The 12,178-nt window shown below is 35.8% G+C and overlaps 1 protein-coding gene across 1 annotated transcript; it reads left to right on the top strand.

The window, feature by feature from the left end:
- The first annotated feature begins 6,901 nt into the window (after positions 1 to 6,901).
- On the top strand, positions 6,902 to 10,379 carry LOC142336246 (uncharacterized). The gene is made up of 2 exons (XM_075384929.1): positions 6,902 to 8,305; positions 8,550 to 10,379. The coding sequence occupies exons 1-2, from the start codon at positions 6,937 to 6,939 to the stop codon at positions 9,680 to 9,682; spliced, it is 2,502 nt and encodes an 833-aa protein (XP_075241044.1). The 5' UTR covers positions 6,902 to 6,936; the 3' UTR covers positions 9,683 to 10,379.
- The last annotated feature ends 1,799 nt before the right edge of the window (positions 10,380 to 12,178 follow it).

Here is a 12,178-nt window from a genome sequence, read left to right as displayed (position 1 = left end):
TTGTGAATGCTTCAATGATAAAATTGAATTCAACCAAACATGGTTACAACCAGCTTGGTAGTCCCCAGATTAGGGGAGAAATCAGGTTTCAATAATTAAATTTTCTCGAAAACTTTCCATCCTGAAGGGTAACTTTTATATTTGAATCTTTTCAATGCCTCCCCTTCCAAAAAGTTCTTGACTTCTCTTCGAAACTGACATGGATTTTTGTGTGGTGAATAGTTAGCAAAACTGTTAAGTTGAGACAAAGAATTATTGAATCGGGCTACTCTATTAAAGTAATTATCTTCAGAACGTTTCCGAAATGTTTTTCTCGCTTCAATAAAAAACTTTTCACTTGATCTGGTCTTTGGACAACCAAAAGTTATTGACCAGTGGTCTGACGCATTCATCGAAGTTAAGCCCATTAAAATCTTGTTAAGCAGAATTAGATCGTTAAAAACTAGAAAATAACTGACTGGCAATAGGCGATTTCGAATTAGGCTCTCAACGTATTCTTTGTCACCCAGAACAGAACGGCAAGTTATCCATTTTAAACATGATCTCTGCAGTCTTTCCAAGCGTTGAAGATACTCTGGTCCTGGGTTCCAGACATTTGACGCATAAAAGACCGCAGAGAATATATACGTTTTCACCAACGTGCATTTGACAGTTTCTTTTGTGGTGCGGGGTATAACTCTTCTTAAATGATTCAGTTTTTGAAAACCTTTCTTTACCGCCATTTCGAGGTGACAATTCCAAGTCATGCTGGCCGTAAAAATTAATCCGAGATCTTTAATTTGTTTTTATTTTTGATGGCAATTCCTTTTGCAAATAACTCTGTAGACGAATTATATGTATTTTTGTATGAGAACTCGAGAATGCTGAATTTGTCAAAATTGAAATTTAGTTTGTTTGAACCAGACCATTTGATAGCTGTATTTATATCAAACTGAAGTTCTTAACGTTCTGAAATCTGTACTATTATTTTCGTATCATCGGCATAAAGGAATGTTTTATTATGAAGTTGATCAGGTAGGTCATTTATGTACACGGAGAACAAAAACACAGCAAAGATTGATCCCTGGGGACCCCCGCTTGAGATTTTAGAGAAAGTCGAGTAACTGTCTGCAATTTTTACTCTGCAATAGTAGATCCGTTCTCAAAATAACAAAAATAGAAAACTTCCTGCAATCTTATAGTCCCCCCTAAGCCGCAGCTAGTCAAAGAAACCGACCGCTCGCTAGTCGTTTGAGAATTTGTGAGCAATTCGCCAGAAGTTAGTCGGTTATGTTTTATTTTGCTCGACGTACTTAAACCAGTTCAACTTAACCCAGGTTGAGGTGCCATCCGGAAGTGACCTCTGATCAGACCAAGTCCAACGCACACGGTGTGTTCCCAGACCAAAATTACAGGGTCTGGGATTTGGTTCGAGCGCACAATAGTCTGATCAGAAGTGATTTTAAGCGCACAATCGTCTGGAGAGAGGTCATTTCCGTCTGGAAAGGTCTGATCAGAGACAGTTTCGAGCGCACACGGTGTTTCGAGCGCACTTTAGTCTGATGAGAGGATACTTTGGTCTGGCACGCTCTGATCAGAGGTCACTTCCGGATGGCACCTCAACCTGGGAATAGACTACGTTGTCGCAAAAGTTTAGCCAGTGCGACTCAAAATAGTTCTAAAACTTCATAGATACTCTGAGTTCGAATTGTTATCGGTTGGTGCTTTGTAATCTTTCCATAATTTTGCAATTCTATTTCGCAAATGCATTCAGCCAAATATTTCATTCTTCATCCGAAATATCTATTTTAGTATTCCTCATTATGTTCCATTTCACAAAAATATCACAATTTCATCTACGATCAACAATTTTAACAACTCTTCTGTAATTGATTGATCTCTTCGGTTAAATTCCGCCTTCTCTGCTGAGAAATTCTCTGTTGTTTAGTATCGTTATCTTCTAAAAATAGAAGCAAAATCTTAAGCAATATAGCGTACCCTTTCTATATCATCATATCATATGCAACCTGTGCAAACTATCATTTTAATCATAATCCAATTTAATGGCAATTCGGCGCTAATATTTTTGGTTTCAATTTACTACTTAATCAGGTGGTGAGTTCTTGGCAATGCTACCCTCTAATGGTCATTTTAGTTAGTGAAGCACTTTCAAATGTGGTTGCAAGGTGCAAAAATATTAGAATTCAATGAGAATAGAATTAATTTTTAAACATTCTTTTAGTATTTAAAGCTAGAGCTTCGACATGCCGACCCGGACCGTCTCGAAACAATAATTGTGAATTATTGTACGTGTTTTTGGAAAATCATGTATTGCATATTATCTGTGATAACAGAGTGGAGCTATTATTGGCTTTTTTTAGTTTTTACAAATTAAATTGTATTTTGGCGCTGTCTTTTATTACTAGAGAGTTCTCTTGGGCTATTTCATTTAATCGGAGGAGTGATTCTGAAACAGGATTTAATAGTCAGTTCTCCACGTGAAAAATAATTGATTTCATTTTTTAGTTTTACAAAATTGAAGAGCTGAGGGAAAAGAGGTTTGTATATTAGATAGCGTGCGTGTTTTGAGAAGCACTTAAAATTTTTTAACTAGCTTTTTCGAGCAAAGTGGTTTTTCTGAATCCTATTTGACTCTCATCGGCACGTTTTTCAAATTTATTTGTGTCATTCTGCCGTTGAAAATATTAGACTTTTAGATGCAACTTTAAGCTTTTATTGTCATTCAGTCATTTCAGACGCTATTTAGCAGTTTTGGTATTCTTCTGTTTTTATAGTATTCGGGTTTTTTTTCTGACTTTGGCGGATTTTTAATTTTAGTAGTGGCGATTTAGAGTGTCAGAGAAAGTTGAGTCAAATTTCGTCCAGTTTCCGTCTTTTTGATTGTTCCGACCCCACTTGTGGGGGGAGGAACTATATACTGAAACGGGTTTTTTTTTGTTCAGTCAATTTTGGCCGATCGATATATTCATCGTAGAGAAATGTGAGTGGTATTATCAAAAAGCTCGTCCAGCGTAGAGTTAGGAATTAAACAGATTTTTTTGAAATTCGCTTTTTCCGAGGAGTTATCGTGGTTTAAAGTTTTGTGTGAACACCCGACATTTGGACAATTTTGTTCACTTTTTAGCTTAATTTTCGTTCAAAATAATATTTTTTCTACAGAAATATCAATTCAAGATTACATTTCACGCTACTAAATTGAACATTTTTTTATTCCTAAAAGAGGAAAGGCGACCAAAATGCTAGTTTGGGTCTCATGGTTAAGTTTACTATAAAACATAAAACTCGAAATCTCGTTGTTTTTTTTTAGAATATTTTTGATTTATTTTTTTTTGTTTTTTAAAATCACTTATAGACTAGTCAATTTCCATAACAAGATTCTGTTATTGACGAACGTCACTTACCGTCAAATGAAGCCCAATGAACAAAATATTCGTTTTCGAGTACTCACAATTGTTTTCTTTTGGCTTCTACTCCGACTTTTCGTAATTTTTAATGAAACTTGGGTTTTTTGCTAAGATTTTACTAAATTTTTGAAGTCCTATAGCTTAAAATTGTTTACAAAAATTGCAAGAGGCTCCCTAATGATCATAACTGAACCTATCTAGTGCTTTAAGGGACAGCTATTGGCTGTTAAGACATTAAAAATAGTTTTTTGAATTTTCTTTGAACATTAACTCCATTGATGTTAAACCTGTTTTTTTTTTAAATTTATGTCATTTTCAGTTAAAAGAGGACCTCCATCTCTTCTACTGCAAACAAAAAAATCTGGATACCAATTTTGACTACTAATTTTTGGTTTTATGACTTAAATGCCACGAGTTTTCATTTTTTTTTTTAAAGTTTAGATATTTTTTTCTTATTATTTTGGTTCCCTTTGAAATCTTCTAAGATTATTATAACAGTGATAGTTCTCAATTGCTTAGAAAAAACGTTGAAAGGATCATAGAGAACTTTTTTAGAGAAAGGCTTCTGGTGTAAATGACTTAGACAATTTCTTCTCGCACTTTTCTATTGAGTTTTTGGTTTTTGCCTGTATTTGTTGTTGTTTTCATAACCATAAGACTTAATATGATATCTTATTATTGACTTATGGATGACAAACATCCTAGTCTTCCCATCGAGGCTTAACTTAGCGTATTTTTTGATTTCCTTTGAAATCTATTGAATTTAATGGCGTTGAAATTACGTGTCTTTCATGAAAATTGCATGGTTTTGATAAACTTGTTCATATTTGTTGATTTTCTGAAGTCCTTTTTAACGAAGAAGTATCCCATTGTTGTTTGGAAATATTTGAAGATAGAAAGTTTTTAACATTAAAATTTTACTTTTTAATGGCTTCGTCAATTTTCTCTCTTTTTACTTTGCTGTTTTTGACTGTTTTTTTTTTTATTTTTTCTGTAGTCGTAAAACGCAGAGAGGTCTCATAGGCTTCTAATTGAAGATTGACTAAATAATGCTACGCATTGCGGTCAGTTTAAAGCGAATAGCTTTAAAATTTATGATTTATTCGTTTTCAATAAAAATTTTTACATTTTGCAGTTTTTGTTGTTTTCTAGAATGATGTTTTTTTAGCATATTCGCGTAGTAACCAATCCGAATGATTCTCAAATCAAGACAGAGTGAACTAATTTAATCAATCAGTATAGTTTTAGCTAAATTAGTATAGATAATAATTGAATTAAGAGAAACAACATTTCGATAAAGCTAATGATTTTAATGGCTTCAAAGATTGGTGTTTTCGCAATTTGTTTGTCTTTTTTTGTTAGTTTTTCTACAACTTTAGTTCGTTTGTATGGCTTAGTCAAAAGAAATACAAATCCTATCGGTTTCTTACTGACTTTTTGATACGTTATCACGAATTATTTTGTTAAAGGCTAAGGGTTTTTGAGACGTACGAAGTTATGAAACGTTTTTTGAAAATGTTGACTGATTTTTGATTTTGCCCCATTATTCCTTTTTGTCGACTTTTTTACTGGTTCCATTAGTCACATCTTCCGTGTATTTAAGAAAAAGTAAGTTTGTGTAGCTAAGGTTTCATCTGATTGCATTTTGACGTTATTACAACTTAGATATTGAGTTTTTGCCGTGAAATTTTTGTTTTTGCTGATTTTGTTGTTTTATTTTTCTCTCGTAGTCTTTTTAGTGGCAGATCTCGTGAGCGCTTTAATGAAGCACGGCATTATGTAATTCAATTATTAGCTTGGGTGTGTAAATATTTTTTTAACTCAAACATTTAATTTTGATTATCTCTTGATTTGGTTGACAATTAAGTCAAAAATGTATATGAGCTCAGGTCGGAACATCATGTGCGAACGCACATTAACGAGCCGCCTTGTTGGCTTTTAGTGTTCGTGTCTGCCTGGTGTCGGCTTGAGCTCTTAACAGAAACCTGATTAAAATTTTCTCAGAACAAATGTTCGGAAGTAGCATCTAGTAGTGAAATTTGTGAAAGTCTTTTTCTTTGAGCAAGTAAAGCAAAAAGTCGACTGGTTGTGCGGGGAGTGAAATATGTTCACTGCAGTTTTGAAGCAAATTGAGGAAACGGTATTTAAACAGATTTGCTGCTTTCAGTGTTTTGTTTTTCAGCGGCAATTTGACTTCAATTTTTGCTCTTTTTTCAGTTTTTGTTCTTTTTTGGGGATATTGAAAATCCACTTGTACTCATTTTAAGGTCTATTTCATTGGTTTTCTCAATAACATTTCTTTGAATAGTAATTCAAAGAGTTGTGCTGCAGTTGGTTTTTCAGATGGGTTCATATATCTTTTGATGATATTTGAAGCCAATTTGAGTGATGATTTAGTCACGCCAGAAGGAAAAATTGAGGGGTTTTGCGACGTGAATTTTACGCTTATTTTTATGTGGAGCTGGAAAACTGTTTGAACAAAAAAAGCGGTTTTTTTACTGGCTTTTTGTTCACGTGCCTTAATTTGTTTTCCGTTCCTGCTGTTTTTTTTTCACTGTTATGGATTTACAGTCCTAGTCCGTTCCAGGTCTAATTTTTGATTTGGTAAATGAAAATTCTTTGAATTGTTGTTCAAGACTTCTTCAGCTTTTTGTACATTCAATTGTTTGACTGAATTGCATGCGTGACGTCTTTTTTTCGCACTTATTTATATTCCTTCACGCGATAAATTTTTGCGCGCTCTTGGAGTACGTCTTGCTCAAAACGGCTCTCTTAAATTGAATTTCCGTATTGTTAAGTGATCATTTCAAGTCATAGAAGTTTCTCACTCTAAGTCATCTCACTCTAAATGAATGTCATTTAAAGGCAGCGTTGCGCATACCAGTCTAAATCAATTAAAGAAATAATAATAATGAGTAGAAAAGCAATTTTTCTTCTATTTTTTTGGTCTGTGTTCTCATTGGTATTTTTTGTCTACATGTGTCCGAAGCGATCGTAGCTGTTTTCTACCAATCCGCCAGCTTTGATTTTAATATTTGTCAGAATTTAAGCACAAAATTTTCGAAGAACGCTTTTCAGATCCATCTTTAAACAGTCGTACATGAAAAACCTTTACTACTCTATAACCGGGATTCATTTGTATGACGCATCCGTAGCTCTCTCTGATAAGTTGCTATATTGGAGTCCTATGAATAAAACGCTATGATGTTTGAATTTAAAATATAGCTGTTACGTTTGTGAAGTGAACTAGATAATAACAAATAGTTCTAAGTTAGGCAAGCGCGTAATTCATGACATCGGGAAAATAAGATCAAATCTTGTGAAATTCATTTGAGAAGAGTAAAAACAACGTCTTGAAGGTTAAGTGCAGATATTACTATTTCCTGGCTAAATATAATTGCATGTTCCGCGGAATTACCATAGTTGCCTCTAACTGAACTAAAATATGGCCATTGCGAGACTTCGGTGTGTGCATTGCTCTTCGTATTCATCTCTAATGCAGTGAAAGTAACAGAGTTGTATTTTAGTTAGAATGGATTCAATACCACCGCAGCCTCCGGACGTATTGCTGGAGACCTCTGATCCCGACCAGAGTCTGGACTTTGATTTTGATGACACTGATGACCTACTTGCAGATTCCAGTTCTACTTTCATCAACAGCAAACCTCCTTCCTCCATCGATGATAACTCCCCTCAAAACACACCTCCTATCAATGATTCTATCAATGGCAATTTCCAATGTGAATTATGTGGACAGTTGTTTCCGTCCATTCAGAACTTACAAAACCATATAGCTCTTAGTCATAGTGCGTTTTCTCAGGCCCAATTTGTAAATCACGTTATCACAACTGCCGCGGAGTCTGCGGGTGGTGGTTTGTCTGCTGTCCCATTTGACCTTCTGACAGCTGTTGTGGCGTCGTCTTCTGCGAATGTTGCGAACTTTTCAAACCAAAGTTTAAACTTAGTCTCAGGGCAAATTCCTCTCAATGATTTTGTTGAAAATCAGCAAGGAGGTCCATTACCAGTGGGCAATGAGGATTCATTAACAATTACAACTGATGCCTTTAAATGTGGAGTCTGTTCTCAACATTTTGGTGACATTCGTGTGTTCGAAAAGCATATGTTATCGCACGGTGAAGAAAGGAGTTACACGTGTCCTCAATGTCCGAAAACGTACAAGTACAAATGGGACCTGAACAGGCACTTTGAAAGAAAACATATGAATGTAAATAATACCTCAAACGATACAAATCAAGTCGATTTTGACGCGTCTCAGTTTATTAACAATTTCCAATGCAATGTCTGCTCTAAGAATTTTCTAGAAAAGGCCCAATTTGAGCTGCACTGTCAGGAAACGAAGTGTGGTAGACTGTTGAACGAAGTGTCAGACATTGACCAAAGCAGTGACGAAGATGAAAACGGACATCCTGCAATATTCAAGTGCTATAATTGTCCCCAGTCGTTCGATAGCCGTCTGCTGTTCAAACAACACAAGCTACTTCATCTTCGATTGTACTCCTGCTCTAAATGCGATGAAAAATTTGTAAAATTTGATTCGTTTCATGCACATGGATGTAATGCTACGGCAAATTCGGTGTCGAGTAATATGTCCAATGTCAATGTTCAAGGCACCGTAGTCTCTCAAAATGGAAATCAGGTTCTCAATTTCAACTCGCTGGCAAATTCAGTTACTAGTAGCCATGCGATTCGTGACGTCGTTTCACCATCGTCGTTTACGGGGGTTCCGGTTAATGAGTTGAACAATGTGTCTGATGTCAGAGCATCGCCATTGACCGTGGGACCCACGCAGTTCCTGACTGGCAATGTCAGCATACAGCAGCAGCTTTCGCAAATTCCCTCATCCATTAGCGACAACTCTTTAGCAAATAATAATTTAGCAGGTAATATGTTAATTCCATTGATATCTGGTATTTTTTGGCTTTCAGAAAATTGCAGCGGTGCTTTCGTTTGAGAATTTTATGTTTAAACACGCTTCGAGATTTAGTTTGTTTTCTAAAAACTCAGATTCAACGAAGATAAATCTGACTTCCACCGAATGAGAGAATGGCCCTAAATGAGGTGATAATTTTGAGGCGGTTCATATGACATTAATAGCCCCAATTTTTTTATTGTTGATTGTTTCAGGTACACTAGGATCTCCGCATCAACAGCAGCAGTTTATTTGCCAAATTTGCGACTCGGTTTTTACTCACAAGGCAATTTATGATAGGCACTGTGCCATTGATTGCAGATTGGATCTGGGACAAAGTAGAGCTCAAACGTCCAACGGAGCAGCAAACGATGATCAACAAATCAACAATCAAACGCCTCAGAACAGCGTCAATACAGAGGAATCCACCAGGTTCTCAGCATCACCGGCCCTCTCGGTTACAGGATCATCAAACAGTCGAGAAACGTCTGAGATCAACTACACTGCAGGAAACATTGAAATCATCCCGAATACTACTATTGGTTCTGGCGCTTCCAATGTCCAACCCACGCCGGATCCCTGCGAAATATGTGGCAAAAGGTTTGCAACGTTGTCGAACTTGAAACGACATATGATGTCGCACTCGAAAATCAGGAATTTCAAGTGCCCGTATTGCCATAAGAGCTACATCTACAAATGGGATTTGACAAACCATATCAAGAAAGCGCACAAAGGCATGTCAATTGATGAAGTTAAACCTCTTTATTCCACTCGCGACTTCTACAATGAGAACGCAGAGCACAAACGAAGACGGAACCCCGCAAGGAGTAGCAATAATAACGCATCAGCCAATCAGAACTCACCCGCCACTCAGCAAAGTCAAAAGAGTAATAAAAATGCAGGAAATATGCAATGCAAGCATTGCGGAGGTATTTTTGTGGGGCAGAATTCTCTGCACGCCCACATGATATTACGTCACTCAGGTGTTATTGACGACGCTAATGACATCACTAACGAGCTAATGCATTTTGTGGATCATTACACTTGCAGCTTTTGTGGTAAGAGCTTTTCAGACAAAAGAATCTACAGGAGCCATTTGGCAACTCACTCAGAAGGAAACTCGGACGCTGCTGTCACGAATTTGCCCTGTACCCCGACTAGTAACGTGGCTAATGGTCTCAACATGTCAAATCTGAGCTCCTCACCTGAGATTTATTGCAATGGATGCAAAGCAGAGCTGATGACCGAAGGAATTGACCTTCCCTCGGATGAGGATGTTGAGTATCTGTGTGATGTTTGTGACAATGAAAGGCGGCGTCAAGAAGAAGCAGCTGGTCTGTCGTTTTGACATGATCAAAATCAAACTATTAATTATACCGAGCAGTTTTTGAGACTAGTATTCGGGAACAGTTTCCTTATCCACCGTCAACAATCCACCGTCAACCACGTATAAACAAAATAACGCTTGTTAGTGCACTAATAATGATTTGAATAGCCTAACAAGAGGTTGATACTGCCCATTACAGTTAATGTATACCATTATAAAGGTCTAAAAATAACAATTAAGTGTTCGTTATTTACGACGGCGGGGAGGGGGACTGCTCCAGTATTTGTTATGTCGGTGGAACTATCTGATATATCTTTATTTTTTTTAAAGAATTTGAGATTCGAACGAATTGGTGAATCTGTATCCTGTTTTATAACTTTTTGTCTTCTGCTCCAGAAGGTGAGGCGTCAGATAGTTTTACTGTTCTCCCAAGTTAATAATCATGCTATTGCTTGTTCTGCACTATACCTATGGCCCATTTGAATGAATTGATAGCAGCCTACATAAACTTTATACACGTTTTATCAATCCGTTAGTTAGCCTGAATATAGATTGAGGCACAATTTGTAATACTGTTAACTATCTATATATTGTATATGTCTTCAATCACAGCTTGAAGCAGCCATTTTTAATAGTTTCAATATTTTTGCATGGTCTTTATTCCATATAATTTACTGCATAGTTTTGTTAATGTTTTTCAATTCACGTTGAATATATATATTTTTTGAAAACGTGAGAAGCTTGAGGCAGGTAATCCCGGGTTGATTATCTCTGCGGTACCATATTAAAGACAATAATGTGGTTTCTTTCAAGATCATCGTGCAGTCTTGCCATGGCGTAAGAGCCATTCATGATTGTTATAAGAAGCCATCGGTATGCTTTTTGAAAATTTTGCGCAAAATTATGAGAGTTAAATGAAAGCAAGCCAATCGCAAAAAAGAGGTCTGGTTTTGAGTTACTAATAAGACAATTTTTGTACTTGCAATATGAAAGGCTTTTGGAGTTTGTTTGAATTTGAGCCTTCTTTCATGATCATTTTGGATGCCGTTTATCTCTGACTTTTTTGGGAGGTTTTATAATAGTTATGACTAGTCTTGGCAACTACCAGTGATTGGATTCTTTTAAACAAAATATGAGACTGAGAGCTATGATTTTCTGTTCATTTCTATCTTTGATCACAACAAGCTGTTTATGTTGCTTCACGTGTAGAAATTTGAGATTTTAATTAGCTTCTTTCGGTGACCTTCTTGGGTGTTTTTCTATGATTACAAAGAATGTAAATAGAATACAGCTATGTACTCCTTTGTACACGGTTGTGTTGTTATCGCCTATGACCTAAATTTACAAAATTGATGTGATCAACATCAATTTTGTACATTTAGGTCATAGACGATAACAACCCAACCGCGTAAAAAGGAGTACATAGCTGTATTCTATTTAAATTCTTTGTAATCATGGAGCTCTTTCTAGATTTATCAAGCTCTTTCAAGATGTAGCAACTGATTTAAATTGAGCCTTCGATTGGCGCTCGAAGCCAATTCTTCGACGAAGTTCATTTATGTTTAAATTAGGTCATTCGACGATGCACAGGCTATTGAACCAAATTCTATGCATTAGATAATTCCCATTGGAGGGGAAATTTATGATTGAAAGAAATTTGATTTGGCCACGAGCGATAGCACAGACAACTATGGATGATTTTTTTTTCAAACCAAAAGATGGTAGTGCGAGCGGTGATTTTGTTGATTTTTGTCACGCAGATGATATCTTTGATCATTAACAAGCGGTTTATGTTAATTCTCATGTCGAAATTTGACTTCTGATTTTACATATTTTCTTTGGGTCTCCTTTTTGTGTATTTAATATCTTTTATAATAATAATAATAATAATAATAATGATAATAATAATAATAATAATAATAATAATAATAATGAATTTCACTAAACTTGGTTTCACCAAAGCTTAGTTGGTCCCTAACGGGGCTTGAATCTGATTTCCCTCAAACACTGTCCATCCATATGGGTATGATTTGTAATTAAAATTTCTCTTAGCTAAATCAAATAGATATTCTTTGACTTCTCTTTTGAATTTGGGAGGAATTGAATATGGGTTATAGTTGGGAAAATCACGCGCCCGTGGCACCGAATTGTTGAAGTTTGTAACTCGGTAGCAAAAATTAGATCGGCAACGCTGGCGATTACATTCGTTTGAGTATAAAAATATTTTCTCGTTTGATCGAGTTTTCGGATGTCCATGCCTTATTTGCCAAAATTGCTCTGCCTCAAGTGGAAGTTTTCTTGTCAAAATTCTGTTTTAAACTAAGATATCCAAAAAGACAAATTGATATGTGATCAGAAGTAAATTTACTGATCGAAGACAATCATTGTATTCTTTATCAGTAAATTGAATGTTTGATTGTTTCCATTTTAAACTTTTTATCTGAAGCCTTTCCGTTTGCCTGACGATAGTTTTACTGGCATACCAAACATTTGATCCATAAAACAAGATCGATATTA

The sequence above is a fragment of the Convolutriloba macropyga genome, chromosome 3, assembly GCF_964194025.1.
Source record: "Convolutriloba macropyga chromosome 3, txConMacr16.3, whole genome shotgun sequence".
Taxonomy (NCBI): domain Eukaryota; kingdom Metazoa; phylum Xenacoelomorpha; order Acoela; family Convolutidae; genus Convolutriloba; species Convolutriloba macropyga.
The sequence above is the reverse complement of the archived record's forward strand: the minus strand, read 5'-3'. Positions and strand labels throughout refer to the sequence as shown.

Excerpts from the sequence above, each read along its gene's own strand:
- LOC142336246 (XM_075384929.1), top strand. The coding sequence starts at position 6,937 with ATGGATTCAATACCACCGCAGCCTCCGGACGTATTGCTGGAGACCTCT. Across the intron at positions 8,306-8,549 it reads AGCAAATAATAATTTAGCAG|GTACACTAGGATCTCCGCAT; the intron begins GTAATATGTTAA and ends TGATTGTTTCAG.